Below are 25198 nucleotides of genomic sequence, written 5' to 3'. Positions count from 1 at the left end.
GTGAAAGAGCAAAATGGGATGGGCTTAGAGAAAGAATTACACCGAATATGTGTTTGATGACATTATTAGTACAATCAGTATTTGTCAGTATCTGTAACAGGAACATTAGCATGGGCACAATTGTTATGTTGGTGTTAATAGAAGCCTAAAAATCATACATTAGTATACATTATTCTATTTATCTGTCATACTTTCCTGAATACAGATGAGAATCCACATGAGTATACGCTCAAGCCTTGAAGATCCCACAAGACCTGAATTTCCATCCATCCATCCACTTTTTATACCGCTTGTTAGGGTCTCGGGTTAGCTGGAGCCTATCCCAGCTGACTTTGCGTGAGGTTATACCCTGGAAAGCTCACCAGCTGATCGCAGACAACAACCATTCACACTCACATTCACATCTATGGACATTTCAGACTAGTCTTCAATCAACCTAAGATGCATCTTTTTAGAACGCGAGAGGAAGCTGTCGTACCCTGAGAAAATGCACGCACGCATAGGGAGAGCATGCAACCTCGACACATTGAAGGCTAGACCCAAGATTGAAAACCCTGAACCTCTTAACTGTGTGGCAGACGTGTTAACCACTACCCTGCTGACCAGGACCTGTCTGGTTTATTTATTCATTTTTTGGTTTACATCATAAACTGCTGTAAATGGACAAATAGAAATGAAGTTGAAAAAAAATACAGAGATGGGGGTACAAACTTTCAGGTATTTAAAAAAAAAAAAATAAATAAATAAAGGTGCATACTTCATGCAGTAGGCCATTTGTGAGGTCAGAGCTCTTTGATGTTGGGTGAGAGGGCCAGACTTTCAATCTCTGTTCTTGTTCCCCACAAAAGTGTTTGATAGGCAAGTACAGTTGTTCTGCACCAAACTCATCCAAGCATGCCTTTATCGAACTTGCTCAGTGCATTAGGACACAGTTATGCTGGATCACAAAAGAGCTCTAAGGAAATGTTTTTCCTTTAATTATGTGCAATGGTGGGAAGTACTGTACGTTAGATTTTTCAGCTATCTGCACTTTACTTGAGCGTTTATTTTTCTGTTGACTTTACTTTTACTTCTTGCAATTAAAAAAAACAGATATCTTTGTACTTTATGCTTGAGTATTTATCTTTCTGTTGACTTTTACTCTCTGCAGTTGAACACAGATATTTACAGTAAGTACTTTCTACTTTGCCAAAATAGGCTTGTTACATTTTCAACCTGATATTACATTTAGTCAACCGGTTGTCAGTTTAGTTTTGGTTATCCTGTCAGAATTAAGTCTGAGGCAAAGCTGTATCCATGATTTCTTTCTCAGTACAAGCAGTGTGCAAGTTAATAAGAGGGAAACTAATTTGTGTGCAGGGAAATTATTGAAATAAATCTCAGTCAGTACTTCTACTTTAACCAGTTTTTTTTATTTTAGTTTTTTTAACACAATTATCTGTACTTCTTTTCAAGTAAAGAGTGTGAGTACTTTTGCCACCACTGGTTCTGTGACAAAGAGATACTAACCAATTAAACTACAGTACAGTCCCCACCATGCTGGCACAGCAATTCCAGAGCTCCTCTGACATTTTTTGTGTACGTGATATTTTGTCTATTGACCGACTTGCACGTGTCCGTAGACACGCACCCTAGAGACTCAGTTGCTTGGTGTGGGGCCACTCCCCAATTGCTATAAACAACTCGCATGACCTTGCGAACTTCTTGGGATGTCCACTCACTTACATTACGTTTCTATAGAGGTTTACATTTACATAACCGCTCCCACCTCACTGCAGGTGCACAGGTGGGTCCGACTCTCTTCCCCTACTGTCCCTGTCCTGTCCCAGCCTACATTGTCCTGTTCCTCCCTCACAGGGTTTAGCATCACTGTCCCGTATAAAACTATCTTTGTACTATGCATATAATGCTTTGTTTCTTTGTTTTTCTTACTTCGTTTGTCCTGTCTTTTCATGTTTCTTGTTTCTCTCTGTCCTCTTCTTTTTGTTTTCTTTCCTGTCACTCAATGAGGAATTTCACAAAATAAAAGTTGCGTTGAAACAAATGAATTTGAACAGCGCCCCCACGTCGAAACGTGTGTGTCCGCGTGGCTACCTGCCAGTTTAGTCAAGTCGTGTTCCAGACAGCCTCGAAGAAACCCACTTCGTTCGAGTGCTGCGACGCGTTTGTGGAGGGTCGACGTCGTGTAAGTTGTACTTCCCACTCGCGGTTGTCCTTGCGAGCCAATATCGGCGACGGCGTTAGCTTCGAAGCTAACGTCGCCGGTAGCTGGTAAGTTAGCGTTGAAAATGCGCGCGAGGCAGTCAAGTTTTGAATTTCAAAATAACTCGACTTGTTCGTAACGTCAGTGTTCCAGCGTCAGAAGTAACGCAAACTAACCCATCGGGTTATATAAATAGATCGTTGGGCTTACTAACTTCATGAGTGGAAGTACTACGCTTGTTCCTGTAACTTGTAAGTCTTTCCGTTAGTGAAGACTTTGATCATATTTTTGAATTTATGGGCATCTGACCAAAAAGTGGTCATAGGTTCAATAGTTGAGCTGGTAAAGCTTAAGGTCTAGAACGCTTTGGGTCCAAATGAAGTGCATGCATTACATCTTGGACATGCGCCAGGATGGAGTAATTATTATGCAGTTTTATGTGAACGTGTCAACAGACATTGTGCTGTTTCCAAACCTTTACTGACCCAGGGTGCATATTATATCATATATATATATATATATATATATATATATATATATATATATATATCAGTAAAACTCCCTTCACACCACCAAACGCATTTTACATATTGTATATTAAAATAATGATGACCTCGTCTCAGTTGACTCACAAATGTACTTACTGGGTGTGAAATCTTTCTGTTGTGTGATTGGCAACAGTTACTTACGCAGGTTAGTCGTACCTTCTGCTATCCACAGTAGTGGCACAGCATTTAATTGCTCTGCTCGTCGATGGCATAGCTAGAGGAACTGAAACACATTGTAGTCAATAAAACATTTTTGGACCAGTTAAGTAAAAGTGGATAATTTCCAGCAGCACTCCCGATGATGTCTCACAGCACACTACTGTCGTGCCACAGTGGTTTGGTATCATTGTCCTAAGTATATACTGTATACGGCTACAAGGCTGGTTTATTGATCATACTGGTTAAAACGGGAAATTCGTTAACATATTTTATTTTTATTGTGACTTAACAGATTTGGGGGGAAAAACATGCAGTCCAAGCGCGCCACCTTCAGACACTTCAAACCTTTGTCAGCATATGCAAGGGTTGCAATTTCTGAAGAGAGCCCGCACAAGTTTCCGGAGCCATTTATTAATTTTCATATTGAGATTTTCAACAATGGTGCAACCAAGCGGAAATGGGATGATTCCAATCAGGAAAGCCATGATGAGATGCCAGCAAAGAAACCGTTCAGTCCAAAGGTGTCAACGCCAGACGAAGGCTGTTTCCTGTCCTACTGTAGCCCTCCAGCGGGACAACAATCCCCTTTAGTCCACTCTCAACCCTCACTGTTTTCTAAAACGCTGCCCATCAAAGTCAAAACCAGTGAGTCTGTGAGCTTGGAACATGAGGCATGTAAATCTGCCCCGGAACCATGCTGTCTCGCAGGGACGAATTCATATTTGTTCGAGTATGAGCTCTTTCATCATCAGCCTGTCTTTGACTCTGATGTTGATGAGCTCTTGTGCCTCAATCCCTCTTACGGCCATAAAGGTGCTGATCCTCATGTAAAAGATGATGTGGATAAGGGTTATTTGTCCATGTGCCTCGCACTCTCACTCCAGTCCCCACCTGCCTGTCGTCAAATTCTAAAGATGGCCGAGTACACGATCCATCCGCCATCCAAAGTTTATCACTCAATTCAAAGTCCAGACCCTGCTGTGGGCGGGTTGTCATTGGACTCCCCTGTAGAATCTTTTGAGGGCGATGCGAAGGAGGTGTGGAATATCGGTCCCCCCGTTCTCGAATCGTCAGCGTGCGGAGAGGAGGAGAGCGGTAGTGGGAACCAAAAGGGAGAGGAAGTGCAGCCAAGTGAGACAAAACCTCTCTCTAATTGTGACAACAGCTTGGATGACACCAGCTTGGAGGTTCAGGTAAGCGGTTGAGTACGCTCTCACAGTGTTGTCATGTGACGCTGTGATTTTATTTTATTTATTTTTTTAGGTGAAGTCGGTTGTGCATGTTGTCGGTCAGCCCACTTTCAGCAGTACACGAGCTGCACCTCGTGGAAAATATCTCATCCAGAAGCAGTTGTCCACATCAACACCCAGTACCAGTAAAGACTCCATCCGTTCCAGGAGGTTAGCACTCAAGCATTTTACAGATTAGCACATTATTTTGGAGGTCGGTTTTTAATCGTTTTCTGATTCATTTAATATACTCAATCACTGACCACAATATTGGGTAAATCTGTACAATCCAGTAAGGTGCTTCTTATAATTGACATAAGGGAACCAAAATATTCAACTTATGTTGTCAGTATCATGCAATGCAGTTGTACACTGCTGCAAACAACAATTACAAATGAATTGTTAAATTATTGCAAAATATGCTACGGCGCCTGTAAAGCAGGGGTGTCAAACTCATTTTAGTTTGCGGGTCAAATCCAACCCAATTTGTTCTCAAGTGGGCCGGGACAGTATGTCTGTCGCTTTATAAGCTATAAATTCAATTCAACTTTTTTTTTTTTTTTACCTTTTTTTTTTTGGGGGATGTCCATAGTTACAACTATATTTGGGGAAAATATTCACATTTATCGATTATTAGCTTGTTGCCAATCTTGTTTCAAATCAAATGAGCAATCTCAAAATGTCATAAAAATTTTAGTATTTTCAACAATATTATGAATCAGTGTTTTCATTTACAGTTGCAATTTAGAGCTCACAGTAGAGCTATAAACCATATGTACCTTTTTATAAAACAACCTATTTAGAAATCTTTTTAAATTTACATACATTTCCACATCCATCTGGAAATCTTGAAAGGCTCAACTGACTCATCACACCATTCAAACTAAAGTGGGAACTTTTTAGAATGAAAGTGTAGTTAACCTCCTACCTTGTAAATGTATATAGGCAGATTGACAGAGTGAAACAAAAAAAATGAAAACAAAATAAATGTATTTGCTATGTCCATTAAGAACACATATCCAATGCAAGTGCAAAATAAAACATCACGCTTAAGGCAAGAACATGACACTCCTGGGATCGAAAAACTATGCAAATACGCCTTATTAGTGTTTAAACTGCAGGGGTCAAAGCTACATTATGTCACTGGTGTATAGTACATTCGCCTGACCATTGCAGGCAGCGCGGGTTTAATTCCTACTCTGTGACAGTGTGTGTATGGATGTCAGGCTCTATATGTGCCATGTGATTCGCTGGCGACCAATTCAGAGTGGAGTCTGTCTTTCACCCACAGTCAACTGGGATAGGCTCCAGATCCCCACAACCCTTAACAGGATAAGAAAATGGGTGGGTGGCGTAAATCTGAGGGGAGAAGTCACGACTTATAGCCCAAATTTAATGCTAATACCTTTCTGAGTGTGTCAAAAAATGCATCTACAAAGACAGAATTTTCATACTGCTCCTGTGTTGGATTGTTTGTTGCAGTGTGTTCTTTAATATTGCAGCCTGTTTTGGGTAAATTCCTAATGGAATTAATTCATGTTGTCTTTCATGCGGAAGGCAAAGGTTCTGGTGTCAGGTTTGCAAGTGAAAATGCGCATGAATGAAGAATGAATGAAAGAAGATGTTGAGAAAAGAAAACGGTATCATATCATAATAGTGAGGTTTGTGGTACAAATCTTGCAGCTTCCTTCCACATTCCAAAAAGGAATGGGGAGATTAATTGGAAACTCCAACACCTGTCCACAGGTGTCAATGTGAGTTGCTGTTTGTCTTTGTGCCATGCGATTGACTGGGAACCAGTCCAGCAAGTACACCGCCTCTTTCCCAGTCAACTTGAGCTCACCTCTCACCAGTAACCATAATGTATACAATCTAGATGGATAACCATTGTAAACTGCGCTCCTCAGAACTACTCACTCCAATCTAATCACACTTGTGATATGTTTATTATGTGAGGCCACTATATGGACAAACGTATTGAGACACGCCTGTCCAACTCTCTTAATGGGTTAGTTAATTGAGCGCCTTGGAATGAATGAAGGGATAATTGCAACATTGTGAACAATTCCATGCTTCTACCTTTGTGGGCACAGAAGAGACGACCAACAACATTTTATTTTCACTTACTACAAGTGTAATGGCCACGTGTCCCAATGCTTTTGTTGATATTGTGTATTGAAAGTGTCCCAGCGAGGTCATCGCTGATCTCCATTATTTTCCAGGCAGGTGGTGTTAAACACTGAGGAGGATTGGGAGCGAGAGAAAAGGATGTACGTCCAGTCAGTTCACAGACACATCAGTGAGGCTTCAGATGCTGCGCAAGGTAATGTCTGGGCTTCCTTCAAGCTTCTACATAGGGTGCACTGCAGTCACAACTACAGCACTGTTACTTTTAGTAGTTGTAACAATGCTGATGTCTTTTCTAAAGATGCTGTTAGTGAGCTGTGGGGTCTCATGACGCATGTCGGGCACGATTCCTCTGGAAGACCATGGCAACATCCCTCGGACCTCACGCGCAGGTATACCTCTCTCTCGTTGCACTTTTAGGACTCATGAAACTTCCTTTCAGGAACTACAAGGCACACTTAAGGAACCCTGAAATGAAAATGTCCCTCCACGAATGGCAGGCCAAGAACATGGGAATTCACAAGCGCTTTGAAAAAGTGCACAAAGTGTTCGAAAGAAGTCCAGTTCCCTAAGTGTTTTATTCTTTCAATTGTTGTAATGGTACTTCCTGTTACATTTGCACTTTTATGTTTGCACTATGTTTCTATACTAAATGTGTTGTGTTTTCAGAGTTTACAATCCTTTATTATAGATGTGAAATTGAATGCATGTTTGCTGAATTTTGATGTGAAAATTATTCAGCTCAATGGGCAATATCGCATATTGAGCATTTTAATATTTGCAATTTTACTAGAATTCAAAGGTACTTGTACCTTAAGGTGTTGTGTTTTTGTACTTGCTGTGTAATGTTGCACTTTTTTTAGATGTATAACCTTTTGGGTGTACATCTGTATATGCATAATTTGTTGATAAATGCCAAGTAAAACTGATGATTATAGCATTTGCTTATGAGTTATTGCATCATGGTGGGAGATTAACTTAAAAACATTATTGAATATAGTAGATTACATTTTGACCTTACGGGCACAGATTCTAACTAAACAAATGGCATGTTGCTTATTCTTGACAAATATTTTCTGGTTGTTGCTATAGCTGAGCTCTGGAATTGACTACACAATGCAAGTAAAATATAATCAGAATACTGTATAGCAAATGAAAGTTGAAACGTAACGTCAAATACTTTTACCACTTTCACAAAGATTCTGAAACCTAATAGAGCATTCAACATCAAATTAAAGTAATTTGCAAACAATTTAGGAACAAATCTACATGAGCAAATGTATTTCATATTGAAATTTAATGCAAATTCTGTTAAGTTAAATTCATACATGAAACAAAAAGGTACAAAAATAACACTGAAGTGTGAACCCCCCCAAAAATTGATCAATGCACCAAACAGTTGAATACACTGCCCTCCAATTTTTTGAATGGTTCTTATTAGCACAGTCAATGTGGCTTCTGGGGTTTGCAAAGGACAAAGGAATAAAGCCATCAGGCATTATCAGATTATTATTATTATTTTTTTTTTTTTTTTTTAAATCATTGGAAATACAGTATGTAGACTTCAGTGTTCCACCAACATGTCTCTGTGCTAGACTTCTTATGGTGAATTTAAGCAGCCATCTAAATGCTAAAGGTGTTTATATAATGCAAGTAAGAAAGGTTACTCCACTCTATTCAAGGTATGAATGAACATAGGTTACAGAAATCATTTTTGACATTAAATTCCCTTACATGAAAGATGTGCTTTTAAACATGGATACGTGCGCAGTGCAAAAATAGATTTTGCATCGGGGGGGGGGGGGGGGGGGGGGGGGGAAATAGGATTGTCATTTATCTTCTCTCATGCACACTCTTGGACCACCACAGTCATACATTTCCTTAAAGCCTGTATTGCCCAACAAGAGGCAAAAGCTTTGATGCACACAGGTAGCAACAAGTGTTGCCCAATATGAGAGAATATTGGTGCTTTGGTGACATTCACCATTGAGTAAAACTGAAACATCTACATCCTTAACAGTACACTTTTAGACAATCGACCTGTTGTGCTAAACTGAAGTTCTAGTTCTCTTGCCTCACATAAAACTCAACTCTTAAACATGGTGTAAGGGGGGGGGAGGAAGAAAAAAAACAATATATATATATACCACAAGCACAATACATACAGTGAATTGATAAGATGTAAAAAGAAATACACCGACTGTAACAAACATCAAATGACTGCAGGTTTTTGTAGAAAATAAACTGGTTTCAAATTTTCATATTGCTTTGGCCTGTTCAGTGCAAACCCTGCTTGTGTCAACCTCTGGTTGAGTCGATGCAGAAGCACCTGAGAGCCGCCGGTCTGAACCATCAGGTGAAGTCAATGGGCTGTGGAAACCCCCCAGCTGTCTTCGTCGTTTTCCCTGCCGGTCTCTATCTTGGCGGAAGCGGTCAATTAGAACCCTGGAGAGTCTTTTTGTGCTGGGAAGTCTGTGTCTTCCTGGTCCCATTTGCCCGGGGATAGGCACTCATCAGTGGTGAAATCCTGAGGGTTTACCCCAATGTCCAGGACCTGGGGGTTAGTGCGAGACTCAGCGAGTCTGGGAGGGGACACAGCAAGAGACATTTAAAAGGAGAACATTAGAAATGCACAGAACTGAGAATGCTTGGGAACAGCAACGTACGGATGTAAAGATGAGCCATGTGACTACAGAAGTGTCTTTGCATGAAACGCTCATGTCCACATTTTGACAATAAGTTAATAGCAAAAGTGTGATTCTCTAGCAGGCAGATGAGAAACAGCGTACGATGATGAGTGAGTGGACTCTATTCTCTCGGTTTTTCTTGAGTTCTGAGCAGCGCTTAATGATTGGTGGCATGTTGGAATGAATCTGGTGCCATATGAATATCCAAACAAATGAGGGACGATGACGTGGATCTAACTAGATCCACTAAATGACATTGTTACCTGAGCAGGATTCAAAGCTATCCAGACTGCGGCTGGAAAGGGGGGTAAACATCACAAGTCAGGTAACAGTTCAAATTTGTTCTAAATAGATGAATTTGCACTACCCATTTCACTGGCTACTTTAACGTTCCATTGCTTAGTAATGCAACATTACGTTCTAACCAAGTATATGAATGAGGAAGAGAAGTGACCATTTGTGCCAGATAAAACTGATGTGGGATTTTTCCCATTTCACTCGACTGAGGTTGGTTCGGGTTAAAGATGAAATTATCCAATATGACGGGTATTTAGACAAAAATGGTCTCATTGAGTATAGATAGGGTCAACCATAACCAATTCAGCTTGCAGCAGTATACAGTTGAGCAGTTCTTCACATCCCGGAAAAGCAAAACACTAGACTAGTGGATGTCACTTCTGTCAACCTTGAACAGGTTACAACTTGACTGATCAGAGCTGGCTGGACAAGAGAAGATTTCATGCTCGTCAACACGGTTCCAACCAGACAAGTGTATTGTCCCACTAAATCACTTACTTCGATGTTTTGCGACTGCATAACGACAGCTTAGCAATTAGCATCATGCCTTCAGTCTTTTCCTATCCACTACTCGCCCTCCCTTCGTGAAAATGTAAACTATACGTGTAAGAAGCTTATTCGCTACCATGGAGGCGAAGATCAGTGACTTACAATGCATTGACACCAAAGAGAACTTTTGCTTCCGCGGCTTGGTAGCCGGGGTTGTAACAAAAAAGCGTGCGTCAAGCAGATGTTCAATTAGTACACTGCGGTAATGTCAGACGCTGGATTTTTTTTCCCCAATATCCGGAACGATCAGCGTTACGGCCGAAACGAGTCAACGTTCAGTAATTTCCCGAACAAAATACGGACGTTCTGTAACATTTGGCAGCTCTGCTACAGTATTTGGTTGGTGTGAGACATTTTAGATTTTTGGTTTTTTTTCATGCACTGAATAGATATAAATAGATATAGCACAGTAAAGAGTGGTTATTTTAACTAGTAGGGAAGTTGATTAACTACAGTTTTCATCCACCCTAAAACAACCATAGAATAAAATCAAAGTGCAGCACATGTACGTCATCTCACTAACTGCCACACAGTGTTACAAGAAAATAGTGGAAGTGTAAGATTATACAACAGATTCACCTACATGCCGGACGCATGGGAGAAGCAGGAGCAGTTTTCTCCTGCACAACAACAATTTCCAGCACAAGCACCTTATTCCTGATGGACAACATGAACCTGGCCCCAAATCAGCCTTCAATTATAGAATAGCTCTATCGGTGCTCATGCCAGGAGCATTCTCATTAAACAGAGAGTGGAAGATTTACGATGTTTGGGTTTAATTATAGTGTGTGGAGAAAAATAATCATCTGATAACAGAAAAAAAATAATAATAATAATTGCCTCTAGGTACTTGTTTGCATGTACTCTCTATCCTCTAACCGTTCAGCAAACGAATAAAATGGAGGGGGGAAGAAGGGTTGCATGCACCACTCGACAGTGTGATAACTTTGTTGCAGGTATCGATCCATCCATTCATTTTCCAACCCGCTTATCCTCACTTGGGTCACGGGCATGCATGTAGACTAAAATTGTCAATCACAGCTCTGTTCAGATTACTTAATGGATGGCTTATACTAGCTGGGGCAATTCCAATCAACTATACCTGTAAACAACAGCAACGACACACTTTCAAGACTGTACTCTAAACATTGATTTACTCTGCTCAGTTCAAGTGACAATTCAGATTTTTGCTCCCAAGCAGCACAATTGGAAAAGAGTCATGGCAGCCTAAAGAAAAAAAACACATGGAACCAAATTTTCACATCAAAATCAGGCCACTTCTAAAAATGGACACCAATCTGATGCGTATCCGATATCTGCCAATTTCATTACAGCGTAAAAGCACAGACTGGATCTACGCCAGCAAGACGATATTGATGTAATCTAAATGAGGAGATCTGAAAAAAATATTAGACCACCCTTGCTTCTATGCAAAACGTTGACAGCACGTGTTGGGCTCAAGGCGATTAGTAGGATTTGGATGGGGTGCTGGTGCCACAACATTAAGTACAGCCACCCTTGGCTTTAGTCCACTTCGCTGCCGAATGCTGCGCCCGTTGGTGTCGCAGTACTCACACTCGCCTCCCTGGCAGACCTATTAACAATGCTTTGTGCATAGTGACTGGATGCCTGCATCCCACTCCAAAGGACAACCTGCTTGTTCTGGCAGGCATCCAACCATCTGAGCTCCGCCGCAAAGGAGCCACACTGTCGCTGGCTTGCCGCGCACAAGAACCTAAACACTCACTGAATGACAGTCTCGTCTCCACCTTCCGTGCAGCATGCTGGATGACACTGAAGAGTCCAGTGGTATTTGGAGGAGAAATAATGCTGAGTTGCATCCAAAGAACACCATACCTACTGTGAAGCAAGGGGGTAGAAACATCATGCTTTGGGGCTGTTTTTCTGCAAAGGGACCAGGACGACTGATCCGTGAAAAGGAAAGAATGAATGGGGCCATGTATCGTGAGATTTTGAGTGAAAACCTCCTTCCGTCAGCAAGGGCGTTGAATATTAAATGTGGCTGCGTCTTTCAGCATGACAATGATCCCAAACACACTGCCCGGGCAACAAAGGAGTGGCTTTGTAAGAAGCATTTCAGGGTCCTCGAGTGGCCTAGCCAGTCTCCAGATCTCAACCTCATAGAAAATCATTGGAGGGAGTTGAAAGTCTGTGTTGCCCAGTGACAGCCCCAAAACATCACTGCTCTAAAGATCTGCATGGAGGAATGGGCCAAAATACCAGCAACAGTGTGTGAAAACCTTGTGAAGACTTACAGAAAACGTTTGACGTCTGTCATTGCCAACAAAAGGGTATATAACAAACAAAGTACTGAGATGAACTTTTGTTATTGACCAAATACTTATTTTACACCATAACTTGATGATAACTTCTTTAAAAATCGGACAATGTGATTTTCTCATAGGTGAGGTATACCTGTGATGAAAATTACAGGCCTCTCTCATCTTTTTAAGTGGGAGAACTTGCACAATTGGTGGCTAACTAAATACTTTTTTTCCCCACTCTACATGTAAATGCAGATAGGGTGGAGCCTAACCCAGCTGACTTTGGGAGAGAGGAGATTGGTTGCTAGCCAATTGCAATTGAACAATTCACAGTCTTCAATTTTGTTTTATTTTTTTATTTTTTTTATTTTATTTTTATTTTTTTTAAGAGTGGGGGAGGAAGTCGGAGCAACCTGAGAAACCTCAAGCAGTCACAGACAGAACAGGAAAACTCCACAAGGGAAAGCCAGAGAAGAGATTAAAACCCACAACCATGAGAGACAGACATGCTAACCACTCGTCCACTGTGCTGCTCCGACACAGAAAGATATGCTGTATGCATGCAACAATCGTAATTGGGCATTTTGACTTGCAGTGTAAATCCAGCAAAATGCAGTGAACATAACTACCACTAGATGGCAAAAGAATCCCAAAGAAATGACTGCAAACATGAGGCGTCACAATCCAAATACTGATAAAATGCTAATGTTTAAAAAGTCCTTAGTTTTGATGATAGCACTAGATTAATAATGAAAGTTGAATTGATTTCTATGAATAGCAGACTAATCTATGCAATGTAATTTCACCATGAAAAAAAAGGAATACCTGAGTACCTAAAACAGCCCTAGATTCCCTCACAGCATCCTTTAAGACCAAAAAGTTAGATAATTGATGTCATACACTGCAGGACAGTTGGGGGTCTTTGTAATATTTTAGTGGTTATTTTGCTCCTAGATAAACAAATTATCACAAAAATGTTTCTTTTTAAAAGCATCATCTCTGTTTCAGCTCGTGTTGGCTCTGATTAGATTGTTCAGAAGTACCAAACTTTCACGACCATAAAGCGCACCGTATTAAAAGGCGGAGTCTCAGGTAGGGGCGAATTCTGTATTTAACACTTACATAAGGCCCACCGTATTATTGGGCGCAGGCATGCTGCTCGATTCCCATGTTCCTCAGCGAAACTGATAGCTTGCAGTTTAAACTGTGCTTCGTAAGAGTGTCTTTTCGTAGGTGCCATTTTTGGGGGTCCTTAGCCAAACTGATGGTGTTTTGCACAATGCACATACTATATACCTACTGGGGGTGTGCCTTTAGCGTCCTCTTTCACACGTACCCTTCCCCCTTTAACGTCCGCATGCTGTCCTCTATCACGTCCGCCTTCCTCTATATAAGCAGCGTGTCGGCAGGAAATGCTCAACGGTCAGTCAAGCGGAGCGCTCATCAAAGTCACACAACAACATTTACAGATTTTGGAACTCTGTGCACACATAAGGCGCGCCCCGTCCATTTCGGATCAAATTTAAGACTTTTAAATGCGCCTTATGGTCGTGAAAATACATTACCTAATGTTGTGGCTAGTGAGATTAAATGCAGGTCAGTATTCCAATACAATAGCTGCGTTAAATTTAAAATATATTACTTTCTTTCAGGTTTGTACTATAACTCCCTCATCAATGTGTCTCTGCCTAAAAACCATTCAGAAACATAAGTTGTCTGAGATAGAGAGTATGAAATCGACATGTGATACTGAGATGATGTAAGTGGAGGTACAAAAGCAGCATGATTTAAGGAAGGTCCCTGCCACATTGGGACCCTGCAAGATGAGCCTGTCAGCGGGCATCTCCACACCATCGCTACTACCAATGTACACATTTAGGTGGTGTTTTGCTCAAACTAGAATTCGCTGGTTTAAAAAAACAAATAAATACAATAAATACAATAATTAATTAGTTTTAAAAAGAGGTATCGGTTTACCTTGAAAAGGCCTCATCTAGACCATCCTCAAGCTCCTGACAGACAGAACACAGAAAGGTTAATTTCTAAATCAGATAAATAGTAGGCCAGTTACTTGCATACATACACTCACATTTAAATGCACATGCACCTCTTGCCATTCTCAATCTTAAATAAGAGAGTAGATGAAATTTCTTCTTTCCCTCTGAAACTATGCAACAGGGAGCAGGGATGTGCTCACTAGGCAATTGTCCAGCTCAGCTTACAGCATGTCGTAAAGTATTCGCAGCACTTCACCTTTTCCACATTTTATTATGTTACAGCCTTATTTCAAAATGAATTTAATTAATTTTTCCCACAAAAATCCTACTCACAACAACCCTAGATGACAATGTGAAAAATGTTTTAAGATTTTTGCAAATTTATTTCAAATAAGCAGCAAAGAAATCACATGTACATAAGTTTTCGCAGCTTTTTGCCATGAAGGCATCCCAGATAGAAGCCACTCCTTAGTAAAAGGCACATGGCAGCCCACTTGGAGTTAGCCCAAAGACATCTGAAGACTTCCCGATCATGAGAAAAAACTCTCTGGTCTGATGAAACAAAGATTGAACTCTTTGGTGTTGAATGCCAGATGTCCTGTTGGGAGGAAACCGGACACTGCTCATCACCTCACCAATACCGTCCCTTCAGTGAAGCATGGTGGTGGCAGTATCATGCTATGGGGATGCTTTTCAGCAGCAGGAAAGAAAACTTGCTCCAGAGTGCTCTTGACTTGACTCCAAGCACATAGCCAAGATACCAAGGGCATGGCTTCAGGACAACTCTGTGAATGTCCTTGAGTGGCTTGAAAATGGCTGCGTATGAACGCTCCCCATCCAACCTGATGTAGCTTGAGAGCCACTACAAAGAGGAATGAGCGAAAATGCCCAAAGATAGGTGTGCAAAGCTTGTGGCATTATTGTGAAGCTGTAATTTCTGCCAAATTTGCATTTAAAGTATCAAGCAAATGCTGTGAATACTTATAAAAACACTTCATGTTTTTATTTCTAATACATTTGCATCCATCCAGCGATCCATTTTTTGTACCGCTTATTTAAAAAAATCTAAATAAAAAATAATGACCTTTTTTTTCTCCATGTTGTCACTGTGGGGTATTAAGAATTTTGAGGGGAAAATGTATTCCATTTTGGAATAAGGCTGTAACATAAAATGTGGAAAAAGTGAAGTGTTGTGAATAATTTCCCACTGTAGCAGCAGCAGCAGAAGAGTACAAAAGTTCCCTCTGCAAGTACAGCTGCATTATAGCCAATCAATCAAAGTTTCCCTTTCATCAGTAACATGTAATTACTGTAGTGTTTAACCGTATCAAAGCTGTACAACTGAAACTAATTGATTGGTTGACTCGTCTTACCCATACTGTATTGTTGTTATCAGTTGCATGATTATGCACTGTAAAGGAATTCAAATCCATTGGTATTGTTCCTGAGCTGACCAACGTTACATTGGCGCCTTCTGCCAAATCTAGGAGTTTTGTTGTGGTTACCTCTGCAAAACAAAACAGACACAAAAAGGACAATTTTACACATTTAACAGGTATATTTTTTCATATACACCCATAATTGCATTATGTTGTGTTCACATAACCATAAATAGCAGTGTGTATTTGAAATCCTATAGATGCTAACCGATTGATATTGGGGCGGCTGTTGCTAAGTTGGTAGAGCAGGTTGTCTAGTGACCGAAGGGTCGCCACTTCGAATCCCAGCTGAAACTGTCTGCGGTCGAAGTCTTCTTGAGGCACTGAACCCGAATTTGCTCCCAATGGGGCTGGCAGCACTTTGCATGGCAGCAGCCACCCATTGGTGGATGAGTGTGTATGTGAATGGGTGAACGTGAGGTTTTGTAAAGCACTTTTGGCACCTTATGGTGTAGTTAAAGCGCTATATATACGTGCAATTCAATGACCATGCAACATTGTATGTTAAGGTTTAATTATCCTTATTAATACTGAGCATCTAATGTAGCTCATAGAGTTTGCCATCTGTGCAATATGTGATGAGTGAGCTTGGAATAACCCAACTGTACCACATTGACAGCATGGACCTGAAATGAGATGCACTTACCAGGTAATTGTGTGCCAATAATATGTCAAACCCTAATATTTGAGCACTCTTTAAGCTAATGGTGTCCACTGAGAACAGTTAAAACGCCACTCTCTCTAAAGCTAACATTGTTGCACGCTGCAATCTCATTTTTTAAAGTCAAAAAATATCTTTGGCTGACCTTCCAATGACCTGTAATTTGTAATTGAAAGAAAACCGCATTTGTGTGCCTGTAATACAATTCCCATAAACTTCTCTCATTTCTGTCTGCACAGGTTTTAAAGTATTGACCGAAATGTGCCATTTTGCAGGTATTATTGCTAATGGACCTGTAATCTGTTAAGGTAGGAGTGGGTTACAGAGAAAACACCAAGCTGTTGTTTAGTTGCCTGGAGAGTATTGGATTTTGTGGCAAAAGCGGCCTAAGTGATCCAGAGTCTTAGCGACTCAGTGGCATGCTGCGTGATTAGGCAGAGTAAAGGGGGCATAAATATAACCATGTGATGGCAGCAATACTGAGCTGTTCTCATTCTTTGCCAGTACTAGCACAGAGGCTTCAACCATGTATAAATGATGCCAATTGTATTTACAAGAATAATTTCCACAATGACAACTGTCTGTTTAGAGGCATAGTATGAAATCCAAATGAGTCTTTCGCCCCTCAAAAAAATCCGATAGGCTTACTTTTGTCTGTCACTTCTCCTCCCAAATACAGTGTCAGAACACATTTCAGAGATCCCTTTCTAGCTTCAGGGCATTTGGCTGGAAGCATGAGTACAAAGCTGATGTCAGTTGTTCCTGGACTAGCATCAAGCTAAACCCTACGTTATGAAATGGATCAGAGAAAACGTGAGGATTTAATATTTGATGTACCAAGTGTGACAGGGAAAGGACACATGCACACATGCATGCATGCATGTGAATGTGTATTGCAGCCATTGTGCCACTGGCAGCAGGATGTGCCTTATCTCAGCAAGGACAATACCCACAGCTAATGATGCCTTACAGCATGTTAAGCTCAAAGAGATGTCAATAGCTTTCTGCTCACAAGCCATGAAGAGTAGATTCTTACGAGGATTTGAGTGAACAATGAGGTCGCAGAAAACATTTACTCTCGTGGTTTGTAAACAAACAAGAGCTGTTATCTACTGTTTCTAAATGCAAGAAAGCATCCTACCATTCACTATCACCATGTGCATTCACCTTTAATGTCCTTTTCTGTGCATTACAATGAAGCCAAGTAGAAAGAAACCCCAGGCTGTTAGCTGAACTACAGCCTCATTGTAAGCCAACCTTTGACAAGTGGCTGATTTCTGTTCCAGAAAGCATGATGTTAGGTGACATGACTGACCTCCTTCCTTCAGGCTGCCAAGGCTCGCTGAGCTGTCTGACTGGGAGCTGTTGACTCCTTCACCATCTGAACCGGACTTCACTCGCTTCTCCTTTTCTGCATAGGCGGCAACACAGGGGTTCAAAGGGTGTGGACAAAGAGACAGCGGAGTTACAGAAAAGGTCAGATGGCTACGACACAGCAAAGCTGTAACAATGGGGTGATTTGTCCTTGCACAACTGTGTACTCATCTAGTGGCTGGGGGGAAAATAAGAAGAAATGTTCCACCAGGCACACATACAATAATGTTTTTGAACACATACGAAGGAACAATTGGCAGATAATTAGCGTAATTATTCCGGTTTGCATGAATTGTGAGGCAGTGGACTGCAAAAATAACAACATCCAGTTCATGTAATAGTGATTGCAGCATTTAAATTTAACCAGCAGTGCATTTGTTTAACACCCAAGAGGCTTGTGCCAAACATTCTCAGCTGCTAAGGTTTACCATTGCACAATTCATCAAGGACAATAACTAATTTACTAATATTCCTAGTGTCATCATATTCTCTGTACACTTTCAATTTGGTCTCCTATATAAATATACGTAACATGCATACACATTGTGGTAGGAGTAATAGTGATAATAGCAGCAGTAGAACTATGTATGTATGGTTTGCTGGTTGTCCCATAAGCCCAGACATCTTAGTGCTAGCAGTGTGAAAAATGTGTCATCTTTGGTTATGGTCCAGATTTGTCTGTAATAAACATGGCACCACGTCAAGATACCATATTTACACGACAATAAGGCTTAAAAGTCTTAAATTTTCTCCAAAATGGACGGGGCGCCTAATGTGTGCGCCGAGTTCCAACATCTATAAATGTTGTGTGATGAGCGCTCCGTTTGACTTGTTTTTTTGACCGCTTGACTGACTGGGAGCATTTCCTGCCGACACGCTGCTTATACAGAGGAAAAGCGGACATGGCTGAGGACAGCATGCGGACGTAAAGGGGGAAGGGTTCGTGAAGGAGGACGCTAAAGCCACGCCCCCAGTAGGTATATAGCGCCAGGGTGTCCATTGTGAAAAACAAAATCGGTTTGGCTAAGGACCCCCGAAAATGGCCCCTACGAAGAAACACGCTTACAAAGCACAGTTTAAACTGCAAGCTATCAGTTACGCGGAGGAACATAGGAATCGAGCAGCTGCGAGAGAATTCAAGGACAACCACTCCATGGTTCGCAAGTGGAGGAAGCAGGAAAACGAGCTTTGCCAAGTCAAGAAGACAAAGCTGAGTTTCCGCAGAAAAAAGAGAAAAACAAAACGCGGAAACAAGGCGAGGTGGCCCGAGTTGGAAGACCAACTCGAGCAATAGATTCATGAGCAAAGAACAGCCGGGAGAACCGTCTCAAGTCACAATTCGACTTGAGTGCAATAACTCTGCCATGTGCAGCAAGTGAGGAAGCTTGCCATCATTCCGGGAGGATTGACGAAGGAACTCCAACCGCTGGACATTGGTGCAAACAGGGCGTTCAAAGTGAAGTTGCGAGTGGCGTGGAAGCGATGGATGACAGATGGGGAACACAGCTTTACTAAGACTAGGAGGCAGCCCCGGGCGAGTTACGCCACAATTTTTGAATGGATTGTGGATGCTTGGGCTAACGTGTCTGCTTGCACTGTTGTTCGAGTTTTCGTAAAAGCCGTCATCATTTCTGAGGATCCGCATGGCAACGAGACCGACTCTGACAATGACGAGAGGGAAGCTGGCGTGTTTGATGGAGAACTTGCCCAGCTGTTCCTTTCGGATACAATACATGAGGACTTTGATGGATGAGGATTGATCAAAAAATAACGTGAGTACATTGTTAAATACTTCAATAAAGTACAACCGAACTCAGTTTTGCTCCCGCTGCCTTTTTAAAAACATTGTTTTAGCGTGCATACATGCTACTGTATGTTTTAAGCTAGCATGTGTTTTACCATGCCTGCGCCCAATAATACGGTGCGCCTTATGTATGTGTTAAATACAGAAATAGACCCCGTAACTGAGACTGCGCCTTTTAATACGGTATGCCTTTTTGGAGTTACCAGTAGTTGTTTGGTGAATATTATACAGACCCACGTTTTTTTAAGCTAATCGGAATTGTAGTATGTGGAGGAATGCAGGGCAGGGGATTGTGGTCAAGTGGGGGTGGTGGGAGTGTTTGGCTGCTTAGGTTTTTTCTTATACAGACACACTCTTCCTGCTTTGATTCTCTGGGGTCCCCCCACCGCATTCTTTCTTTGCTTCCTTCCTATAAGAGAATACTACTTTAAAAGAAAAAAAAAAAAAACATTCTTCCCTCTGTAACCCAGTGAGAATCCATTCTACTTTGGTGGCACTGTATTGATGTGGTGGTAAAGAGTGGCGATAGAATAAGCAGAGTGTGGGAAATGCGAAGTTTAACTAGCTTACAATATGTGTGAGGCACTTACGCTGGCACAATTCTTGGCACCACACTAAGCAAAGCAAAGCAAATGTATTTATAGAGCGCATTTACACAATATATACACAATGTAACTCAATGTGCTTCACATGATTAAAGCATTTTTTTAAAAATGATTAAAGCATTTTAAAAAAAAACTGCTAATAAAATTGAACGAGAAAAATAAAATGTAAAATAAAATCAGCATATAGTGCAAGAAAGATCCTTTAAAAGTGGACATGGTCTAAAAAGCAGGGGGGACAAAGAAGAGGTTTTAACCTGGACTTAAAAACATTCACACTTGGGGCTGACCTGACTTCTGTTGGCAACCTATTCCATTTATGTGCAGTATAATAGCTAAAAGCTGCTTCACTTTGTTTGCGTTGTGCTGCACTATTTGACCTGAGTCTGTAGATCTCAGAGCCCTACTGGGTTTATATTCCATTATAATTTCTTTCATGTATTCAGGACCTAAACCATTTAATAATTTATAGGCCAGCAGCAGAACTTGAAAATCTATTCTAAAGCTGACTGGGAGTTCTATTTAGTCCTATCTATGTTTCCAACCTGTTCAGCAGTATATTATGATCTACTGTATCAAAAGCCGCACTGAGATCCAACAAGCCCAGAATTGACACCTTACCAGAGTCTCTATTGAACCTTGTATCATTTAGCACTTTGATAAGAGCTGATTCTGTACTATGATGAGTTCGGAAACCTGATTCAAATTTGTCAAAAAGGAAAAACTGTTCTACTAGAACATGACAGTAGAGTATAAATGTAGTGATTTTCAAACGAAATATCCGAAAGGGCTGAAGAAATAAGCTTGCGTTTACATGAGACAGTATCAGTGACCAACACTGATCTATCATACGAATTTCCTTTCCCTTTCAAATTCCCCTTCCCAACACACTCCACCCTGTGCCACATTTCTTCTTCATTCACCCTCCTATCTCAGAAACAGTTGAACCCGCTCGGGCTATGTGCCAAAAATATAACTAAACAAGGATGGGAGGCTCACTGTGCCTTACCAAAAAGATATAGTGCATACCAAAAATATATTACAACAATTGATTCAAAAGGATGGCAATAGACAACAAAAGTGAAAGAAGAAAGTGGTTGATGTTGAAAAAAATCTGATACCTTCCTTGCCGCCAATCATCTGCAGCGAAGTACCACATGTAAATTACATGAATGTTCTGGTGAGCTGTGTGAAAAGAACGAGGCGTGTGTGTGTGTGTGTGTGTGTGTGGTGGTGGGGGGGGGGGGGGAGTGACTGAGCGAGCGAGCGAGCAAGAGAGACACCCTCCTTGCACAGCAATTTGGATTGTGCGCCATGTGCCTCGACATCTACTCGCTCTACGAAAGGGTTGGTTGCTTTGGCCAACAAAAATAAAAACGGTATATACAATGAAAACAAATCCCCAGCGAGGCTGTGTTCTCTGCAGAAAGGAAATGGCAGATTTAGACTAGTCTGCCCACCTTCACCTGACGCTATAACCTTAGCTCCTTTCTACCTCTCCCCACTGTCAGTCTTTAACCAATACAAATTCCCATAATGAAAGAGGAATTTCTAAATAGGTCTGTTGATAATTTGGTCACTACATATCCAAACCACTGGAACTTTTGAGTGTACAGGTGGAGTTTAGGAATGCGAGTTTACAAAGACAATGATGCCGTTCTGATTGACACTGTCAGCGAAGAAGAGGTGGGTAGACACATGCTTCGGGAGTTACCCTTACATTTACTTTGCTTTTTAGTGTTATTAATGGTTTTCACTTTTGAGTATATTTGTCAAGAAGACTTGCTACTTTTAGTCTGTTCTTTTAGCTAGCCTCAGTCATTTTGTTTCTTAACTTTATTAATCCAAGTCTAGTTTTGCAATTTATTAAACATTCCGCAAGGAAATATCAAAATTCAATAGCTGAGCATACACAAAACAGGTACAGAACAGTACATAAAGCAAGATAACGAAAAATAAAAATGAAACGAAGCCAAAATTAAATAAAAACTAATGACAATGAAAAATCCTACTCTTAAAAACGTGTGTACAACTGAAGTGCATCATTGTGAGATATTGTGTGGCTCTCGTGTCTAAAAAAGGTTTAACCATTTTAATCTACAACTACTGGACGCGGCCGATGTCAAGTTGTTAAAAGAACTTCTGCAGCCAAGCGATGTGTGGGGAAAAAACAGGAAATCTTTGTCACTGTGGTGGATTGTCCAAGCTGGAGAGGCACACCAAAAGAAAAAGAAAATCCCACCAATGATGTGTGTACTTGATATGACACTATGAAGAAATCAAATTTCATGGAAAGTTTGTTTGCATGTGTGACACAAATTATTACAAATATTAAACGGTTCTCAGAGCTGCCAACTGATAAAAATTCACTTCCAGAACAATTTGTCTATATTTGTCAGAATTTCCATAAAAATTGAATTAAAAATAAAATAGCATACGCCAAGCAGCTGTTCAATGTGGACACGCAATTAATGTCAGACACTAGATTTCCCCCCCCCCCCCCCCAATATCCGGAACAATCAGTGTTATGGCCGTAACGATCAGTGACTTGCCGCCTGCAAAGTCAGGCGAGTGAACCGCAGTAACTAAAAAGGTTCTTCAATAATATTTTGACTGTGTCATCAAAACTGAGCATTGGCTCCGCTTATATCGGATTGCACAACTGTAAGTCATTTTTGAGTGAGTGAACGTTAGTGCTTAGATTCACAGTGGACTCGTTCTGTGACCAAGATAAAATGCAGTTTGAACATACATTGGTTAAAAAACAATAACGCTCAATATGTTAAACGAAAAGGAAAACACCAGAGGGGGAAGGGAAAGATGAGAGAGGGGTTTCCACTCATCCGTTATACTGCTCTTGCAGTCAAAGGAATCATGCATACCTTCCTTGGCAGCCTGCCAGAATTCAAATGCCACCCTGAAAGCTTGAGCCACTGTTAGGGTTACTGCTTGTGCCTGTTGGGGGGAGGCACACAGACAAGAGGGAAATGAGTAAAGGAAGACAAATGTCAAGTATCATATATTAACTCATAGGCTCCGAATCCACAGAATCGATATTAAGGCACAGAGCTACGACAGAGTAAAACAAGACATGACCATTAAAAGCAAAATAGAGACACGTCAAAAGGAGGAAGAGTCACCATGCCCTAGTTATGTAGCTGGGAGTCTTGTGTAGCGTTTTGGAAAGAACTAAATTAGTGAGAGGAAGGAAGAGGAGGGTGTGGCTCACTTGTTTGGGAAACCCTAGGGAAGGAGGGAATGATGACAACCTATCCTCATCTCATGTTCTCCTCCCTCATCCTACTTCAGTTATGACTTAATGTTTGCATGTTAAGTAGTCAAAGAGACAAGCTGGTTATATACTACCTACATTTTTTCAACATAAAAGCCTCTACAAAGCTACTTTGTCATTGCTTTGCATTGAAGGAATACACAGTCTTAATTGCTTACCACTTTTCTCTTTGTGCAGAGGAAGGCATGACACTCGAGTGCCTCATTGTGTTGGCTCTGGACGATGTAGGCAAACACTTTGTCATGCATTTTATCTGCTGTACAATAGGATATTCTGAAAAACACATGAGGACCAAGGAAAGTAAATGCACTGAGGAGATCATGAAGTTAGCCAAGCTATGCAATTTAAATGGTTCAATCAAGTGCAACTATACTATGTAGCAATTTTTATTTTTTAATAAAGCCCAAAATTATTTATTTTTTAATAAAGCCCAAAATGTGCAGCTGTGTCATTGTTGCGTAATGGGCTTTATATAATGAGCATGTACACTACGGAGAAAAACTGTTCTCCACTACCTCTGCGAAGGATACACAACCTGGTTAATGAGATTTTAAATGGTGGAGGGATGTCTTTATTTGATTGTTGGATATTTGTTTTTCCCCTCTTGGGCTGACATAGCTGTGAATCTCAATGTAAGTTGATCAAAAACAAAGTCATCAAGGTGAATATAAAAGGTATACAAATTTTACATCAATAAGGGCAAAGGAAAAAAAGTTGGCGATAAGCATCGCAGCTAAGCAATACGAGAGTTACTGACAAATGTTTGCCATGAGGCCGTTGGGTAATCAGGTGTCTAGTAGCCCGATGAATTTATTTTATTGAGTTTGCATGGTCTCCCTGTGCCTGCGTGGGTTTTCTCCGGGCACTCCGGTTTCCTCCCACATCCCGAAAACATGCATTAATTGGAGACTCTAAATTGCCCGTAGGTGTGACTGTGAGTGCGAATGGTTGTTTGTTTGTATGTGCCCTGCGATTGGCTGGCAACCAGTTCAGGGTGTACCCCGCCTCCTGCCCGATGACAGCTGGGATAGGCTCCAGCACGCCCGCGACCCTAGTGAGGAGAAGCGGCTCAGAAAATGGATGGATGGATGGATGATTATCCAACAGTCCAAGATATTAAGGGAGTAAAACTCAGATCGCAAGGTAGATAACAAGCTGCTTTATGTCTTCACAACCTGTTGAGGAGATTGCTACAAGCAATTTTTTTTTTTACACTGTAAAAAGATCAAGTTGATGAACATGACTATTTAGTTGGACTAAATGTCAATCAAAGTTGCACTTGGGATCTTAGGCTGCTAATCAATGAATAGTCTGACCCCGGAGTGTCTGAAGGCACTTAAATAAATTTGATCTCAGTCCAAGACAATGATGTTTGTCATTCTGCCTTCACCCTCCTTTCAGTGTGAAATGTTACTTGGAAAAAGCCCAACACTGCAGAAAGCAGATTTAATATAGATAAATGGTGTAAAGCTGTGGCATTAACGCCCTGATAGTCACACAGCGACATACAAATGAAGGCTTTGCTCTCAATTACACCTAGGCTGGATTTACATTGTAGCTCCATGACCATGTGTATATTTGCAGAACACAGGAAACAAGCCTCGTGTGCAGATGACCAAATTGCACACAACTACATAGGTGTCAACTCCAGGCAGTGATAAAACAGAAGTAAACGATGCTAAACGATAAAAATAGGAAACACACATGCCGCTTAGTTGGTCTGCACGACTTCTCACCACCCCCCACAACCCCTTCCTTGATTTCAATACTACTTAAACTACTAACTAAACTACTGGCCCCTGTTGTTTTGTAATGAGTGACAAACTTAGAATGTTTATATTTAGACTATCAAATAGTCTATCAATTCGCTGTAAAATCTAATTTCAATTGTGCCACTTCAGAGCAAAAAAAGCTAAATTGTGTCACTTGAACCATGCAATGTAAA

At 40.9% G+C, this 25198-nt stretch overlaps 2 protein-coding genes across 3 annotated transcripts in view; one reads left to right on the top strand and one right to left on the bottom strand.

Annotated features, from left to right (window-relative positions):
* Nucleotides 1–2081: 2081 nt before the first annotated feature.
* On the top strand, nucleotides 2082–6929 carry LOC133412766 (S100P-binding protein-like). Its single transcript, XM_061696392.1, has 6 exons — nucleotides 2082–2185; nucleotides 3203–4103; nucleotides 4174–4310; nucleotides 6362–6462; nucleotides 6568–6658; nucleotides 6709–6929. The coding sequence occupies exons 2-6, from the start codon at nucleotides 3219–3221 to the stop codon at nucleotides 6836–6838; spliced, it is 1344 nt and encodes a 447-aa protein (XP_061552376.1). The 5' UTR covers nucleotides 2082–2185; nucleotides 3203–3218; the 3' UTR covers nucleotides 6839–6929.
* Nucleotides 6930–8063: 1134 nt separating this feature from the next.
* Nucleotides 8064–25198, bottom strand: part of ldlrap1b (low density lipoprotein receptor adaptor protein 1b) — a 34430-nt gene continuing 17295 nt past the window's right edge. Inside the window, exons 4-10 of one of the 2 annotated variants that reach the window (XM_061696394.1) lie at nucleotides 23412–23526; nucleotides 22844–22916; nucleotides 17497–17592; nucleotides 15455–15588; nucleotides 14062–14096; nucleotides 9217–9248; nucleotides 8702–8848 (exon numbers count right to left, since the gene is read on the bottom strand). In XM_061696394.1, coding sequence (XP_061552378.1) covers nucleotides 8802–8848; nucleotides 9217–9248; nucleotides 14062–14096; nucleotides 15455–15588; nucleotides 17497–17592; nucleotides 22844–22916; nucleotides 23412–23526 — 532 coding nt within the window. In that variant the 3' untranslated portion in view covers nucleotides 8702–8801. Of the gene's footprint in view, nucleotides 8849–9216; nucleotides 9249–14061; nucleotides 14097–15454; nucleotides 15589–17496; nucleotides 17593–22843; nucleotides 22917–23411; nucleotides 23527–25198 lie in introns of both variants that reach the window. The other variant, XM_061696393.1, reaches the window with a different exon arrangement.

This window comes from Phycodurus eques, chromosome 14, assembly GCF_024500275.1.
Source record: "Phycodurus eques isolate BA_2022a chromosome 14, UOR_Pequ_1.1, whole genome shotgun sequence".
NCBI lineage: Eukaryota > Metazoa > Chordata > Actinopteri > Syngnathiformes > Syngnathidae > Phycodurus > Phycodurus eques.
This window is presented reverse-complemented; position numbering and strand designations above follow the sequence as displayed.